The 19,482-nt window shown below is 35.0% G+C and overlaps 1 protein-coding gene across 1 annotated transcript; it reads right to left on the reverse strand.

Moving 5' to 3' along the window:
• Window positions 1-1,509: 1,509 nt before the first annotated feature.
• prep (prolyl endopeptidase) lies at window positions 1,510-19,440 on the reverse strand. Its single transcript, XM_058756619.1, has 15 exons — window positions 19,259-19,440; window positions 17,294-17,368; window positions 17,061-17,194; window positions 15,649-15,779; window positions 15,358-15,567; window positions 13,101-13,222; window positions 12,911-13,016; window positions 12,634-12,825; window positions 7,262-7,459; window positions 6,722-6,825; window positions 6,503-6,639; window positions 6,303-6,397; window positions 5,475-5,606; window positions 5,221-5,377; window positions 1,510-4,150 (listed from the first exon to the last, which is right to left on the reverse strand). Exons 1-15 carry the CDS (start codon window positions 19,298-19,300, stop codon window positions 3,856-3,858), a joined length of 2,130 nt encoding a protein of 709 aa, XP_058612602.1. The 5' UTR covers window positions 19,301-19,440; the 3' UTR covers window positions 1,510-3,855.
• Between the last annotated feature and the right edge of the window lie 42 nt (window positions 19,441-19,482).

Consider the following 19,482-nt stretch of genomic DNA (forward strand, 5'->3'; position numbering starts at 1 on the left):
TTTTAGACACTTCCAAAACTGTTGCAACAGAGATGGAAACATAATTCAAGTATTTAAAAATTGTATTTCCATCTCTGTTGCAACAGTTTTGGAAGTGTCTAAAATGACTATACCATATGTACAAGTCATTGGTGTTTGGTGATGAGTTTTTGGCTCAAGATCTGCATTTAAAGTCACACCAGAGGTGTTCAGCTTGGATTAGGACTTGGCTTTCTGCAGACCACTCAAGTTCTTCCACACTGACTCAATCAATCATTTCTTTTTGAACCTTGCCTTATACACAGAGGCATTGTCATGTTAGAATAGAAAAGGGTCCTGTCCAAACTGTTGCTTTAAAATTAGAAACACAATTCCCTAGAATATCATTATATGCTTAAACATTAAGATTTGTACTCATGGAAATTACTAAAGTAGTCCAACCTGTTCATTAGAAGGGGGTGTCCCTATATTTTTGGCAATATAGTGTATGTTATAGAAGATATAACAAAATCATGCTTTTAGTCCCGGTGTCCTCTACAGTGGACATGTATGAAATTATGTCCTGGCTGTTTCATAAGAGGAAGTCCTATTTTGATTTGAAACCCCATAACATTTTCCGGAGATGTTGATTTATGACAAACAATTTGAAAATTAATCAGATTTAAATTATAATTACAAATTATCATCATATTTCCATAAGGCTGTACAATTTTATCACTAAATTAACGTCAACCATCTTTAAAGACCAAGGAGAAGGAGTGTTCATGGTGAAACTTCCAAACATTTGGTATCTCCGAAAAGCCCTGAATGTGCTCTAGGACATCCAGATTTAAAACTGTGACATGTAAGATCGAAGAGAAATTCACTATTATGTCCACTACAGAGGCAAAAACTGCATAGCTGGGTCTCAGGAGAATATAACTTTTATCCAAAGCGACTTACAAATGAGGTCAATGGAAGCAATTAAAATCAACAAAAGAGCAATGATATGCAAGTGCTGTGACAAGTCTCAATTAGCTTAGTATACGTAGCAAGGTGGGTTTTTTTTATATAGCAATAAACTTAAGATGACATAAAACTGTGGTCAAAAGTCTATCAGAAATGTGAAAATGTTGGGTAAATTAGTTGGATTAGGAGGGGGGTGTTGTCTGCTGTTATGTCCCTACCAAAAAGAAACCTTCACCCAGGGCCGGCCCAAGCCTTTATGGGGCCCTAAGCAGAATTTTATATGGGGACCCCTCAGTCAAGCCAATATGACTATAATTATTGTCAATCCTTGATTATTCGCACACTATAAATCCAAACCACACATCAATTGTTGTAGCTGTGTTGCTTACACCATATCAATGTCTGCCTGGCATGTTTTTACACTTCTATGATTTTTCATTGAAACAGTATCAAACCCAAAATGTGTCAGGTGTTACTTTGCACTTTAACATTCAAAGTTTACTAAGTGGCATACTTAATGTGGTGTACTGAAAAGTGGCTAAATAAACCAGCAGACAATGCATTTATGGAACATAATGTTATTTTAACAACATGAATTATTAAACAGCAGCAAGTCATGTGTACATCTAAAACAACAACTCTTAATCTATAACCAGGTAACTGAGGCATAATGATATTGGAATATAGCGAAGACCCCAAAGGTATAGGCCAATGTTAAGCTGTTATCAGTAGCAATTTTATGAAACAGAAGCTTAATTTATTACAAAAATATATACCCAGGAAAGTTATTTTTACACGGATGACAAAAACTTAAATCTAAAACTAGCTAAGTCAAATGTTATATTATAGAAAAACGAAATAATGTCCACATATTTGCTAATCTGAATAGGCTATATCATATAGTTTATGATATAGTTAACAAGTTTGTGGATATTCTGAAAAATAAAGGAAAAACTAAATAAAAGTGATACATCTGTCATACAGCGCTACTATGAAAATAATAATATAATATTGTGTTTTTGTATAATGTACCATTGTCAAATTACATACTATATCACAAAAATAAAAATAAATCAAGCTGTCATTTCATGCATTCTTGGGGGCCCCAAGCAGCCACTTATAGTTACTTACTTATGCCTCTGCTGGCTCTGTATAGCATACATATATTTAATTGTTTTATCAAAATTATTGCTAGGGAAGACTACCAAGTCTAACAAAATCATTATACACCACATTAAAGAATGACCCTCTACAGCTTGTTTTCAAAGTATAACACAATCTGAGCCATTTGTGACCCTGGACCACAAAACCAGTCATAAGTGTCAATTTTTCAAAATTGAGATTCCTACATCATCTGAAAGCTGCATAAATAATCTTTCCATTGATGTATGGTTTGTTAGGATCGGACAATATTTGGCTGAGATACAACTATTTGAAAATCTGAAATCTGAGGGTGCAAAAAAAATCTAAATATTGAGAAAATCACCTTTAAAGTTGTCCAAATGAAGTTCTTAGCAATGCATATTACTGATCATAAATTAAGTTTTGATATGTTTACTGTAGGAAATTCACTAAATATCTTCATGGAACATGATCTTTACTATCCTAATGATTTTTGGCATAAAATAAAAATTGATAATTTTGACCCATACAATGTATTTTTGGCTATTGCTACAAATATACTCCAGCGACTTAAGACTGGTTTTGTGGTCCAGGGTCACATTTAATGAAAGGAGATATTGCTGAACACTCCTGCTTTATTTTTGTTTCAGTGTGTAATCCTGCGACAAGCCAGCAGAGGAAGACAGCGAGACACTGCAGAGATTCCATTCACACTGAAACTGTGAGTAACACTGTGTTAGATGGATGAGGTTAATCATTTCTCTATAGTTTTTTAATAGAACAGGTAAACAAAAAAAGAGCTAAAATATTCTGAACATCTTACTGAACACACAAAACATATTCATGTTCAAATGTGTTTTATTGTACTAGGTTATTTTGTTTGCTTTTCCCTTCCAAGATAAAACAATCTGCATAAATGTGGAGGTAGAAACAGATTTCTGTCGAGAGATACAGCTCATTCACAAACACACACTGACAAACGGTGAATCTCACGTGAGCAAACATGCCCTTCTTATATTTCAACTCCAATCAAAAGAAATTATGTGAGATGTGATTTTCATGACAATTAAGTACATTCTTCCTCTCCAGTTCTCAATACTGTATGCAAAAACTAATTTATTACAGTAATGCAAAAAACGTGACATTATTGCAGAGGATTTATATAATTTATGCTGATGTAAATTTAAAAATGTATTATATTCTCCTGTTTAGTAAAAAGAATCACCTCTGAGATTAATGGGAAACATGTGCGGACAAAATCCGTTAACACTTGACGACTATTTTAAATGTGCTTAACTGCCATTAAAAACAGTGTAATAATACATCAAAATTTCTTTTAGTTTTGGGGCAAAATATGACCTGAACATGTTTTCATGAGATTCACTGGCAAACTTATTTTTTGATGAGTGCTGTACATTGAAGTGATGCAGAGATCCATAAACTGTTAATGTCTTCCCGTCGTCAAATAAATACAGTTTTAGTAAAGTGCTAGAGAGGTTATGACACTTCCCCCCGTGACCTCAGTAATTATAATATTTCCTAAGTGTATCCCGTACGCAGCCGTGACGCATGGTGAACTGATATAAAAATCAGTCATTAATGTGATTCAGTTTTCAAACAACACTGGACTGATTTTACTTGCTTGTAACATTAAATAATGAAACCGTGGAGAAGTGGGACAGACAGAGAGCAAAAAAGGTGAATATTTGAGTGAACAAGAGAGCAAACAGGCAAGAATGAAATCAAACTGTCAGAAGAAAAACCTGCAGGAGTAGAGAAACAGCTTAGAGCCTGGTAACTTTCGCTTCATTCGATCCAGCTGAGGTTCAAGCAGCGAGCGATGAAGGCATACGTGTCAGCCACCTCCTGAATGACTTTACTGGTGGGCTTTCCTGCACCGTGGCCCGACTTTGTGTCCACGTAGATAAAGAGAGGGTTTGACTGGCCAGGCCACTGACCGATCACACTCTGCAGTGTGGCGATATACTTTAGCGAGTGCAGCGGCACAACGCGGTCATCATGATCACCCGTTAACAGCAATATGGCGGGATACTGAACCCCGTCAGCATCTGGAACACGGATATTGTGAAGAGGAGAATACCTGCAGGGTCAGAACATTTACAGCTCTTTAAATTCAGAACAGATGAGCGTTTTTACAGTTGTGTTATGTTACTATGTTAGATACGCACTTATGTTTTGCTGTAGTACTACTAAAAGATCATGATCCTAATGTCTTTATCCCCATACCAAAATCTCAGTTGGCCAGACAATGATTAAACTTTTCTGAATTACTAAAATATTATATATATATATATATATTTTTTTTTTTTTTTTTTAGTTTTATTTAAGCCAGGGCAACATTCATTTAATAGCTTTATTTTAATTACTGAAAACAATTTAACAGTTTTGGTTAACAACACTGTACATTAACAATTCTAAAATAATTAATGGTTGAGAGTTCTCAATTGAAACGGCATGGAGGCTTGGAGGCGGAAACAGTTTTTGATTCATCATGACTTAACAAGTGGATAAAATGCATGGAAAATAAAATAAAACGGAAGAAAATAAAATAAAAAATACTATATTGAAAATAAGAAACATTTCAATGCAAAATATTCAGCTGGTGAATCTGAAGTATTTAAAGATTATAGGTGTATAATCAGTGTTATTTTAGGTTTAGATATTTTAGTTATATATTATTGTAGTATTTATTCATATCTGAAATTAGCTTTAACATTAATTTTAGTTAAAATTTTTGTAATTTTATGTGCTTTTGTCTTTTATTTTTTCATCCTATTTAGCTGTAATTTATTTTTATTTTAGTTTTAGTACTTCAACTTTGAGTTAGTTACCAAGGCAACATTTTTCATTTTAATTTTATTTCAGCTTTATTTTAATTACTGATAACAACTATATTATCATAAATAAATAAATGCATTAAATATTTTATCCATATTGATTATAAAATCAATAAGCCACTTGACGCTGTGCATTACAATGATTTTACCACAGTTAATAGGGTAAAATCACAGTAACAGAATGTCTAGAGTGGTTTGCTGCTTTAACTGAAATGCAATTATGTCTCAGAAGTGTCACTGGGTCTGCTGCTTCTAAAAAAGTAGTAAATGAAATGTATCTGTGCATCACTGCAGCAAGTAGAATAAAACTTACTTGAATAACCAATCAAATTGCTCTTTGATTTCCGAGCAGCCAAAATCAGTGGTCCAGGCGTGTCCGATGGTGAACTTATGAAACTTAAACATGTCCATGACGCCGACCTGAGCCACAGCACAGCCGAACAGATCAGGCCTCTGATTCACACACGCCGCTGCAGGAGAGAGTCAGGATTTAGGACCAGGAGAACACAAACCTGTGTTTGTGTGTGTGTGTGTGTGTGTGTGTGTGTGTGTGTCTGTGTGTCATACCCACGAGCAGCCCCCCGTTGGAGCCTCCATTGATGGTGAGTTTTTTGGGGGAAGTGTAACCCTCCTTTATCAGATACTCAGCTGCACACTGAAAGTCAGTGAAACAGTTCTGCTTATTGGCCAACATCCCCGCTGCACAGGAAGAGAGAAGAAAGACAGATTTCATTAAATGCAACGGAATGTTAAAAAAAAATAAAAATCTTTCAAATGCATACTACACATACAATACAACCATAATTGTAGCATATACACTACTGTTCAAATATTTGGGGGCAGTAACACTTTAAAAAAAAAGTCTCTTCTGCTCACCAAGGCTGCATTTATTTGATCAAAAATACAGCAAAAACACTAATACTGTGAAATGTTATTTCAATTTAAAATAACTTTTTTCGATTTGAGTTTATTTTAAAATGCAGTTTATTCCTGTAATTAAAGCTGAATTTTCAGCATCATTACTCACATGATCCTTCAGTAATCATTCTAATATGTTGCTTCAGAAACATTTCTGAATATTATCAATGTTGAAAACAGTTGTACTGCCTCCTATTTTGTAGAAATTGTGATGCATATTTTCAGGATTTTGCGATGAATAGAAAAAAACACAGTTCATGAGAAATTTCACTTTTAATCAATTTAATGCATCCTTGCTGACAAAAAGTGTTAATTTCTTTAAAACAAAAACAAACAAAACATCTTACTCACCCCCAAACTACTGTACTATTAAAAAAAATTGAAGCCATATATACAAGGCACACAATTTGCTAGTATTCTATTATGAACATCTGTGCAGATCAATCCCTGATTAACTCCAGAATTAAAGTCACATGCCTTTATGCCACGTCTCTCCATATTCTCCACCTCCTCTGATATTGGCAACAGCTAAAACCCCTCCCAGATGCCTGACGAATATCAGCCGAGAGACACTGAAACACAAACAGCGAGAGACAGATGTTTACAAGAACAGATGATTATTGCATCAGTGGGGTGTGTGATCAGCTGTATGGTTCTGTGTTTGGTTTGTATTGTACCTGTAGCTGGGTGTGATGGAAATGTTGAAACCTCCGTATCCGTACAGGAAGGCAGGATGGGAACCGTCCAGCTTGATTCCTTTCTTATGGACAATAAACATTGGGATCTGGGTGCCGTCTTTACTGGGATAAAAGACCTGTAAGAAACAAGCAGACACAAAGTGAAGGCGATCGTATTGCAGACAGACAGATGAAGCGTCTGCTAGCATGTTGCTGTACCTGAGTGGTCTGATAGTCAGCAGTACTGAAGCCCTTCACCGTGACCTCTCTGAAGATGTGCGGCTGCAGCGGCTCTTTAGTCAGATCGCAGTGATAGATGATCGCTGCAGGAAAACACAACACACGTCATTCAAGACAAACCTGTTACAACATTAACCTGATTGCTGTATATGAGTTATTAAAGGAATAGTACACCCAAAAATGAAAATTCTGTCATCATTTATTCACCCTCATGTTGTTCCAAACCTGTATGAGTTTTTTTCTTCTGCTGAACACAAAAGAAGATATTCTGAATATTGTTGGTAACCAAACAGTGGACTGTACCCATTGACTTCCATAGTATGTTTTCCATACTATGCAAGTCAATGGCTACCGTCAACTGTTTACCAGACTTCTTCAAAATATATTCTTTCAGAAGAAAGAAACTAATTTGGAACAACTTGAAGGTGAATAAACAATAGCAGAATTCTCATTTTTGGTCGAACTGTCCCTTTAAGGACCAACGTTCTTCATTTCAGAAGCTTCTGAATCTTAACTGACCTGGAGAGAGAAACGAGGTGAAGCTGTAAAAGATCTCAGAGTCTTTCTTCCTCCCAGTGAAGCCCACAACTGAGCCGACGTCGAGCGGAAACGTGCGTATCTCCTCCCCCGAGGACAGTTGGAACATCTTCAGCACGTTCTTCACGTCATGGAGGAAACACACAAACAGGAACCTGGAGTATGTACAGGTAGCAAACACTGAAAGAGATAAAGAGAAAATATGGTTCAGTTTTTTCAATATTTAAATTATTTGTTTTTATTTGAATTATTTAAAAGTATAAAAATTAACCCACATTTATTTATTTATATATACAGTGGGGCAAAAAAGTATTTAGTCAGCCACCAATTGTGCAAGTTCTCCCACTTAAAAAGATGAGAGAGGCCTGTAATTTTCATCATAGGTATACCTCAACTATGAGAGACAAAATGAGAAAAAAAAAATCCAGAAAATCACATTGTAGGATTTTTAAAAAATTAATTGGTAAATTCCTCGGTAAAATAAGTATTTGGTCACCTACAAACAAGCAAGATTTCTGGCTCTCACAGACCTGTAACTTCTTCTTTAAGGGTGCTTTCACACCTGCCTCATTTAGTTCGGTTGAATCGTACCAGAGTTCGTTTTCCCTCTTGGTGCGGTTCGTTTGAGCAGATGAGAATGCAGCGGGTGCGCACCAAAAGCGGACCAAACAAGCGTACCGAGACCCAGCTGAAGAGGTGGTCTCGGTCCGCTTCCAAACGAACTCTGGTACGGTTCGTTTAAGGTGTGAATATGAACCGGCCTCGATCCGATCCAATTGCAGAAAGCACGCTCAGAAAACACACAGCTCGCGCATATAGTGCTGTTGTTTGCATTTCAATCGCTTAAATCACTTGTTTTCAAACCGCAATGCTTAAAAACGCTTGCCAATTATGAGTTTTCGTGACCATAGCGCCCACAGCAACGTGACATGAGCGCACTAAATAGGCTAAAGCTTGCCGCAAACCCCGGCAAAAGTTACAATGAATGTGTCTGGGGGAAATAGTAAGGAGATATTTGAATTATTTATTAATAAACTAGTGTTTTCTGAGTCAGTGTCACAAAGATGAAGTTAAAAATCCTGACTCGCCGTCTCCTCATTGGACGCGCCTTTAGAAAGAAATGCATCTTTACGGATTATAATGAAAGAGTTTTTGTTTTGGATATGATTTATTTCGTTTTGTAGTAATTCAAAGCTTTCTATAGATATATTCATCATGTCTGTAAGTTACAGTTCATTTTTGACGGGAAGCGCATCCTATTAGTTTTCTTTATTTTAGAAGAGCACGTTTTCTTGATATTGTGAGTGCACAAATAAAAATATACCCTTTACAGTTCGAACGATGTATTATTATTACCTTTATGAGCAACAATTACGGCGTATATGATGTTCTGAAGCGCTTCAGCTTCCACTCTCCGCACAAACGATCGGATATGCGCCTAGCGCACATTTATCTAGGTTAAATGTTTAAACTAACATTTTGATATGCTTTGAGTATTTAATATCTATAGATTTTATTTTTGGCAAGTCGTAATTACAACATTGTATGACATTGTCTCATATATGATGTTCATAAGTTGCTTCATATTGCGTTTTAGCTCATGACAGCAAATCAGTAAAATAATAAAAATTGCACTACGAAAGATCTCCATGATTAGCCTGTTTTTGCACTTCCTGTTTTTCCCTGCTTGAGAATTTCTGTCCAATGAACGGATGACCTTAGCACACGTGTGGTTTTGTTTACAATTTCTGGTTCATTTGCAAAAAGGGCAGTGTGAAAGCGAACCGCACCAAAAAAAAAAAAAAAAAATTCTATTTGGTCCGGACCAAAGCAAGTGAACTATCGGACTTTCCTGGTGTGAATACACCCTAAGAGGCTCCTCTGTCCTCCACTCGTTACCTGTATTAATGGCATCTGTTTGAACTCGTTATCAGTATAAAAGACACCTGTCCACAACCTCAAACAGTCCACAAACTCCAAACTCCACCATGGCCAAGACCAAAGAGCTGTCAAAGGACACCAGAAACAAAATTGTAGACCTGCACCAGGCTGGGAAGACTGAATCTGCAATAGGTAAGCAGCTTGGTGTGAAGAAATCAACTGTGGGAGCAATTATTAGAAAATGGAAGACATACAAGACCACTGATAATCTCCCTCGATCTGGGGCTCCACATGAATTTCACCCGTGGGGTCAAAATGATCACAAGAACTGTGAGCAAAATCCCAGAACCACACGGGGGACCTAGTGAATGACCTGCAGAGAGCTGGGACCAAAGTAACAAAGGCTACCATCAGTAACACACTGCGCCGCCAGGGACTCAAATCCTGCAGTGCCAGACGTGTCCCTCTGCTTAAGCCAGTACATGTCCGGCCCGTCTGAAGTTTGCCAGAGAGCATTTGGATGATCCAGAAGAGGATTGGGAGAATGTCATATGGTCAGATGAAACCAAAATAGAACTTTTTGGTAAAAACTCAACTTGTCGTGTTTGGAGGAGAAAGAATGCTGAGTTGCATCCAAAGAACACCATACCTACTGTGAAGCATGGGGGTGGAAACATCATGCTTTGGGGCTGTTTTTCTGCAAAGGGACCAGGACGACTGATCCGTGTAAACGAGAGGATGAATGGGGCCATGTATCGTGAGATTTTGAGTGAAAACCTCCTTCCATCAGCAAGGGCATTGAAGATGAAACGTGGCTGGGTCTTTCAGCATGACAATGATCCCAAACACACCGCCCGGGCAACGAAGGAGTGGCTTCGTAAGAAGCATTTCAAGGTCCTGGAGTGGCCTAGCCAGTCTCCAGATCTCAACCCCATCGAAAATCTTTGGAGGGAGTTGAAAGTCCGTGTTGCCCAGCGACAGCCCCAAAACATTACTGCTCTAGAGGAGATCTGCATGGAGGAATGGGCCAAAATACCAGCAACAGTGTGTGAAGACTTACAGAAAACGTTTGACCTCTGTCATTGCCAACAAAGGGTATATAACAAAGTATGAAATTTTGTTATTGACCAAATACTTATTTTCCACCATAATTTGCAAATAAATTCTTTAAAAATCCTACAATGTGATTTTCTGGATTTATTTTTTCTCATTTTGTCTCTCATAGTTGAGGAATACCTATGATGAAAATTACAGGCCTCTCTCATCTTTTTAAGTGGGAGAACTTGCACAATTGGTGGCTGACTAAATACTTTTTTGCCCCACTGTACATTCATGGCCAAAAATATCGACACCCTTGGTAAATATGATCAAAGAAGGCTGTGAAAATTAATCTGCATTGTTAATCCTTTTGATCTTTTATTTAAAAAATTCACAAAAATCTAACCTTTCATTGGATAATAAGAATTTAAAATGGGGGGGAAATATCATTATGAAATAAATGTTTTTCTCTAATACACATTGGCCATAATTAACGGCACCCTTTTATTCAATACTTTTTGAAACCTCCATTTGCCAGTTGAACAGCTCTAAATGTTCTCCTATAATGCCTGATGAGGTTAGAAAACACCTGACAAGAGATCAGAGACCATTCCTTCATCCAGAATCACTCCAGACCCTTTAGATTCCCAGCTCCATGTTGCTGCTTCTTCTCTTCAGTTCACTCATTGTCTACAGGGTTCAGGTCAGAGGACTGGAATGGCCAGCAGAAGCTTGGTTTTGTGCTCAGTGACCCATTTTTGTGTTGTTTTTGAGGTTTGTGTTTGGATTATTGTGCGGTTGGAAGATCCAAACATGGCCCATTATAAGATTTCTAACAGAGTCAGTCACTTATTGATTTTTTATCTGTTGGTATTTGATAGAATCCATGATGCCATGTGTCTAAACAAGATGTCCAGGACCTCCAGCAGAAATATAGGCCCACAACATCAAAAATACAGCAGCATTGTTCACATGGGGTACATTTTATCCCTGTGTTCACCAAACCCATCTTGAGTATTTTTTAGTTTCATCTGACCATAGAAGCCAGTCCCATTTGAAGTTCCTGTCGTGTCTGATAACTGAATATGCTGGAGTTTGTTTTTGGATGAGCGAGGAGGATTCTTCTTGAAACCCTCCCAAACAACATGTGGTGATGTAGGTGCTGTTTGACCATTTTTTTTTTAAGGTTTTCTGACCCCAAGACTCAACTATTTTCTGCAAATCTCCAGCTGTGGTCCTTGGAGAGTCTTTAGCCGCTCAAACTCTCCTCCTCACCGTGCATTAGGACGATATAGACTCACGTCCTCTTCCAGGCAGTTTCATAACATTTTATGTTGATTGGAAATTCTTAATTATTGCCCTGATGGTGGAAATGGGAATTTTCATTGCTCGAGCTCTTTTCTTAAAGTCACTTCACTAATTTGTGAAGCTCAATTATCTTTTGCTACACATCAGAAATATATTCTTTGGTTTTTCTCATTGTGATGGATGATTAAGGGAATTTGGGCTTTGTTTTCCTCCTATTTATATTTCTGTGAAACAGGAAGCCATGGCTGGATAATTTCATGTTCATAATTACTCTGGAGTGCTCAAAATAGTGAATATGAATGGGAATATACTTTTACTCATAAGAATTTCTAAGGGTGGCAATAATTGTGTCCAACGTCTATTTGAGAAAAACATTTATTTCATAATGATATTTCCCCCCATTTCAAATTCTTATTATCCAATGAAAGATTAGATTTTTGTGATGTTTTTTAATAAAAGATCAAAAGGATTAACAATGCAGATTAATTTTCACAGCCTTCTTTGATCATATTTACCAAGGGTGTCGATATTTTTGGCCATGACTGTATATAAAAAGTATTGGTTAAGTGTAAAAAAAAAAGTTAAAGTTAAAATGTATTTAGCAAGGATGCATTCAAGCGATCCAAATTGACACTAAATACATTACAAATGATTTCTATTTCAAATTAAAGCTGAATTTTGCAGTAATCAAAGAATTGTGAAAACACTGATATTAAAAAGAACCATTATTAATAATTGAGTACCAATGACCAATGAGCAGCAAATCAGTATATTAGAATGATTTCTGAAGGATCATGTGACACTGAAGACTGGAGTAATGATGCTGAAAATTCAGCTTTGATCCCAGGAATAAAATAATAAAACTCTTATGTTCTTCCTTTTAAATCAACAAATTGAAATAAATTAAACAGAATAAAAAAATAAAAAAAGATGATTAAATTCCATAATGTGACATACTTCTGCGGGAAAAGTAAATGGAAAAAGTAATAACATTTTGATTATGAGATCATGAAAATATAGATTTTTTTTTCTTACAATAACTTGCAGATGAATTAGGCACAATAACACCAGGGACATTAATTGAGAAAGTAAATACAGTGAATTTTGATTTGACGTGATCTGCTCACCGATGACGTCTTTGTCGTGTTGGGGAATGAGCTCTTTCCATTGGCTGACGGATGGCTGGGCAAAGTCGATGTTAATGAGTCGATACTGAGGAGCGTCCAGGTTGGTTTTGAAAGTGAAAACGGTTCCTTCATTTGTGACGTATTCATACTCCGCATCAAAGTTATCGATCAGCTTCACCCACGGCAACAAACCTGTCATCATTAAGATATACATGAGATCCTGGCAGCGGAAACCAAGCATTTTCGTCTGAATACTAATGTTTCTGTGCATCTGTACCAGTGATTCCCTGCGGCACGGCGTTCAGATCACAGTACCACAGTCTGTTGACAGGGTCACAGCCCTCTCGAATGGACAACAGCACATAACGGCCGTCATCAGACACCTGAAAACACACACACACACACACGCGTTATTCACCTCATAACACAATCAGAAATGAAGCACCATCTGTGTGTTTGTTTCTTACCTCGGCACCACTCATCCATTTCGACTGATCAGGAAATTCGGCACACAGGACGTCCTGAGACTGAGGGGTTCCCAACACGTGATAGTACAGCTTCTGGTGCAGGTTAGTGGACGTCTCGGTGCCTGAGAGACAGACAGAGAGACGTCAGTCAAGATCTCTTACTGGTGTTGAAACTAATGCAGAAACACTTTACAATAAGGTTCCATATGTTAACAGTAGTTAACTACATTAGTTAACATGAACTAACAATGAAAATTACCTCTAAAGCATTTATTAATCTCAGTAAATGTTAATTTCAACATTTACTAGTACATCAATAAAAGTAAAAGTTGTATCTTTTAATTTTATTTAACAGACCTCTTATTTATTTTTTTTAAATACCTTATAAATACTTATTATATGAATAATTTATTTATTTATTTATTTATTTATTAGTTTATTTAACAGGGACAATGCAGTATAACATTGCTACAATTTCAAGCAGCCGATGCTCCACATATAGCCCCAGTCCCTGGTTAGGCTTTTTTAACAACAACAAAACAATAATCACACAAAAAACCAAGCAAAAAAAAAAAAAAAACCTGAGACTGTGTACGACCATCAGTGTTCACAAACCTGCTTTTGTTTGAACCACTTTTTCAAATTTCTTTGAAAAATGTTCAACTCTGTTTGCATTTTTAGTTCAGCTGGCAGGCTGTTCCAAAGCAGTATACCTTGAACTGAAAATGTGGATTGCGCAAATTTAGTATTTCTCTTTGGTACTGTACAATTCTGATTAGTTGCACCTCTTGTAGTGATCCCCTTACTACTCTGTTTTGATATTAATTGGCATATAATTTCTGGAGCAAGATTATTTACACATTTAAAAACCATTTTAAGAGACAAATTTATAAAATTTCAAAACTAAGCAAACTATATTTTTGTAAAATATTACAATGATGCCATCTATTTGGTTTCTTATCCATAATTTTTAGTGTTTGTTTATATAGAGATTTAACAGGTTTGATAGTCAGTTGAGAAACCTGACTCCAAACAGTCACACAATAAGATAAATGCGAAAAGACCATTGCATGCATGTATAACTTTGCTGCTTTTAGAGATATATAGATATATAATCATGTAAAAACAATTCAAATTTGTTCTGATTGTACTACACAGCCTCTTTACATGCATATCAAATTTCAAATGAGAATCTAAAATAACACCTAAATATTTAAAATAGTTAACTGTCTCTATTGCCTTTTGATTGATCTTAATTATTTAAATACCTGTGCCTCACTGCAAGGATTTCAATGCACAATTTGTCACATGACTTTTGTGCACATGACTAATAAACTAGGACCTGAGCTGACATGAAATAACAATGAACAGTTGTATTTTTATTAACTAACACTATCAAAGTAATAAATACTGTAATAAATGAATGCTCATTGTTAGTAAATGTTACTTTGCATTAACTAATGTTAGCAAATGGGACGTTATTGTAAACTGTTACCATTAAAACGATTAAAAATCATTTTTTGGTGATTGAAATAAAATGAAATATAAATATTAGGTGAAATAAATTAAAGATTAATAGAAATATTTAAAACAAAAGAATATTAATTACAAAATATTAATAAATACCGATATGATATTGAATAATACTACAAAAGCTATTAAAAATTGAAATAAAATTTAAAAGCTAAAATATTATATAGAAATATTAGATGAAAAACATGAACCAAAACTTATTTTATTTTAAATTTTTGATTAAGTCTTTAAATTACTACAATTTTAATAAAAATAAAGCTAAATGGAAATATATATAATATAATTATATATATCTATGTATATATAATTACAAAATATTATTGAATACCAATATAGCATTGAATAATACTACTAAAGCTATTAAATATTGAAATTATAATTTATTTCAGCTTTTAAATTTTATATAGAAATATTAGATGAAAAATGTAAACAAAAATTTAGGTTAAAGTGCTAAAATCATTAACACAAAATTGAAATAAAAATAAAAATAAATTAAAGCTAAAAGCAATAAATATATTTTTTTAACTAAATAAAAAAGTAATTAAAAAAACTAATAAAAATGACAAAAGCACATAAAAATACCAAAGCTTAAAATGAAATTGAAAACCGAAAATATAAAAATATGTGCTAATACAAAACATTAATAAATACTAATATAGTATGTAAATGCCAAACATAACACTGTCTCTTTAACCTGCATGTGTGCATGTTTGTGTGCGTTTACCGTCACTCTTGCCCTCCTGCTCAGGATAAGAGTTATAGAAGAGTCCCTTCCCGTCGTGAGTCCAGGACATGCAGGTGAATTTGACCCTCTCCAGTCGGTCCTCCAGAAGTACAGCGCCGTCCACGCGCAAGAACTGGATCTCAACCCAGTCAGAGCCACTCGAGCTGGTGCCGTACGCCAGGTACTCGCCATCCTCAGAGAACGCGTAACCTGAGAATAAACTGCAAGCCTTAGATGACGGTCAATACAGCGATACATACTGCATCAAACAAACACAGATACATCCAGCACCTCGTAAAGCAACCGTCCCGTCCTCTGAGAAGGTGTTTGGGTCCAGGAACACACTGGGCTCAGCTTCAAGGTTCTCCTGCATGTACAAAACACTCTGGTTCTGCAGACCAGTGTTGTAAAAGTGAAAATACCTTCAGGAGAGGGTTTAAAAAAAAAAGTGCTTAATAGGGCAGTACTTCAGAAAACATACACACATACACTTCCTGTCAACAGTTTGGAATAATAACGATTTTTTTTAAATTTATGTTTTCAAAAGACATCTCTGCTGCTCACCAAGGCAGCATTTATTTTATTTGTTTGAAAAAAAACTGTAATATTGTGAAATATTATTGCACTTTTAAAATAACTGTTTTCAACTTGAATATATTGTAAAATGCAATTGATTCCTGTGATCAAAGCTGAATTTTCAGCATCATTATTAATAATTGAGAATCAATAATAATCGATAACTAAGCAGCAAATCAGCATATCAGAATGAGTTCTGAAGGATCATGTGACACTGAAGACTGGAGTAATGATGCTGAAAATTCAGCTTTACATCACAGGAATAAATTACATTTTAAAACATATTCAAATAGAAAAGAGTTATTTTAAATTGTAAAAATATTTTACAATCAGTGTTGGGTAAGTTACTCTAAAAAAGTAATTCATTACTAGTTACTAATTACATCTTCAACAGTGTAATTAGATTACTGTACAAATTACTCTCTCCAAAAAGTATTTAATTACTATCTAAATCCTATATCAAAGTTGACAAGTTAATAATACAAGGATAGACATGAAACGGTTCTTTTAATTCTTTTAAGTAACTTCATAAATTATTCTAGTCACACTTTAGATTAGGGTCAAATTCTCACTATTAACTAACTATTAACTATGACTTTCGCCTCAATATACTCCTAATTACTGCTTATTAAGACTTAGTAAAGTAGTTGTTAAATTTAAGAATTGGGTAGGATTAAGGATTTAGAATAAGGTCTTGCAGAATAAGACATTAATAGATGCTTTTTAAGTAATGATAAACAGTCAATATCCAGTAATATTCATGTTAATAACCAACAAGTTAATAGTGAGAATTGGACACTAAAGTTGTTACCAATATTCTCACTAAAGTGAGAAGGGTGCATAAAAAGCATGCATTTTAAGGTTAGACTTTAAATTTTGATGTTAAATCCACTATTGTATTGTATATAAATGTTCTACAGTCTATACACAGTATTAAGTTCAATTACATAAGAAGTAACTGTAATTAAATTACAGAAAAAATAAGAGTAATCCCTTACTTTATTTTTCAAGGGAAAAGTAATTAAATTACTGTTATTATTCTGTTGCAGTGCATAGTCTCCCATTCTAAGCGCATTACTCTAAACACTAATTTCACTCATTATAATCAGTGTTTATTCGCGTCTCACCTGTTCCCGCGTTTGAAGGGGCAGCTGTATTTGGGGTAGTCATAGAGTTCAGTCATTCGGTCCTTAAAGATATCTCTGATCTCACACTGCTCCAGGAACGGCAGGGTCAGCTGATTCTGAGCGTTCACAAACGCCTGATGGACACAAAAACATCACACATACAGAGTCATATCTCAGGTATACAGAATCATAACTCACATGCTCTTTCAGAGGAACTGTCGTGTGGAGATCACCTGTGTTTTTTCACTGTCAGGATCCTCCAGCCAGCTGTATGGGTCAGGAACTTTACAGCCATGATAGGTGTCCACCTGATAACACACATACACATGCACCACGTGAGCAGTGAGGACACTATCGCAACATGATCACATCATAGTACATAGGGGTGCTCCGATTGATCGGCTGTCGCTACCTGATTGCCTAATCCTAACCCCTCCCCCACACCTAACCTAAACCTACCAATACTAGGGGGGTAATAATTGGGCAATAAACACTGGCAGTGCGTTCCAGGAGCAGTGCGTCTGCAGCAGTGCAGAACTCGTTTTCCGCTGCACGCGCTGAATTAAAGTGACAGCGCATTATTCTTTATGAACTGCAGGATTGCTTGTAAAAGATTTAAATGCCAAAGAAAAGGCAGTAGAGTTGACTTTCTGTCAATGGTAAGTTTTAATTTAGAATATTTGTGATAATGTAAGAAAAGTAGTTTAAATGTTTTGTCACTTGCTTGAGCAACTTAATATATAAATCTAGAAGTTAATGCAAAAGTAAAAAACATTGAATAATGTGTTTCTTATATTTATTGCATTTAAACACATCTATGAAAGATTGTATTACTGTACTGTGTAAAAAGAATCATAATGCTGAAAAAGCATTTTAAGTAAAAATGTTTGGATTTGAAATCAAAATAATGGATAAATGTTGTGTTTGTAGTAAACAGCCACGGATCAGGAGCAGACTCCCATGTGAAAGCACACACTGTAAAAAAAATAAATAAATAATAAATAAAAGTTGACCTAACTCAAAAAAATACGTTAACTCAACTAGCAACCGACAACAAATCTGTCAGAGCAACCAAAGATTTTTTTCCATTTAGCAATGCTTATCTTTTTTAACAATCCTCTTTCTTTTGGATTTATGCATATTTTCAAAGCCTTCTACATAAAAGGGGTAGTATTTGCCTCTTAAATCTAAAGGCAAACATTTATGCTGATAGACAAATGTATTAAACAAGTTGCAATGAGATGCACATATACAGTACCTAAGCACACGATTCTCAAACATGGTGAGGATCATCAAATTTTAAATCAGTAAAAATATGAACTCTGATCCACATGACAGCTAACTGACAGTAACAACAGCAGCAGCAGCGTAAATTAAGCCAGTAAAATTTTAAACAATGATAATATTTTAATAACAAATAACATAAAATGTTTTTAGAGTATTTTTGTTCAGTTCACACAAAAAAAATCATATATATATATATATACACACATATATATACACACACATATATATATATATATATATATATATATATATATACACATACACATATATACACACAGACTCTCACACACACACCATTTTTAGTTTTATATATATGTATATATATAGATTTATATAATAATTAGTGCTTTGTTTGTTTACATAATATATGTGTGTACTGTTTATATTTATTATGTATATATAAACAAGAAAAATGTTGTGTTGTCTTTTATATATTAAATATATTTATATATGATATAATTTATATGAATATAAATATATACATGTAAATATTTTCTAAATATATGCTGTATGTGTGTGTCTTTATATATACACAATAAATATACACAGTACACACATATATATTATGTAAACAAAAACTTTTATTTTGGATGCGATTAATCGTTTGACAGCATTTATATACACACACACACACACACACACACACACACACACACACACACACACACACACACGTATATGTATGTATGTATATATATATATATATATATATATATATATATATATATATATATATATATATATATATATATATATAAAACACTTTCATTTATTCTTTCAGCCATTTAGTCATACATTCATCTGTTCACTTATTTCATCATTCCTTCCTTCATCTATCTGCTCTCATTCATCCTTCCATCTATTCATTCATGTCCTTTTTCTCTCTATTATTCAGTTATTCTGTCACTCACCACTGCTTCGTCCTTATAGACGTTTGGATACTGGAAAGCCATTATTCAGAGATCTTCCAAGCTGTTGAACAGATGAAATAATGTTATGATAAAATAAACTGAGACGAGTGTTGGAGAGTTTAGTGTGTTCGAGAGCCGCAGCACAATGTCCGGAATCAACAGTCAAAGACTCCGTACAAAGACAAACGCTCCTGCTGGAAAGAGCGCTGGAATCCGCACAGCGC

The sequence above is a fragment of the Onychostoma macrolepis genome, chromosome 20, assembly GCF_012432095.1.
Source record: "Onychostoma macrolepis isolate SWU-2019 chromosome 20, ASM1243209v1, whole genome shotgun sequence".
NCBI lineage: Eukaryota > Metazoa > Chordata > Actinopteri > Cypriniformes > Cyprinidae > Onychostoma > Onychostoma macrolepis.

Bases quoted from the DNA above. Each gene is read 5' to 3' on its own strand.
- prep (XM_058756619.1), bottom strand. From the start codon at position 19,300: ATGGCTTTCCAGTATCCAAACGTCTATAAGGACGAAGCAGTG. The intron at 12,826-12,910 runs GTACAGATGCAC...TAATGATGACAG, and splicing joins CGTGCCGCAGGGAATCACTG to GTTTGTTGCCGTGGGTGAAG. The intron at 5,378-5,474 runs GTATGACACACA...TCTCTCCTGCAG, and splicing joins CAACGGGGGGCTGCTCGTGG to CGGCGTGTGTGAATCAGAGG.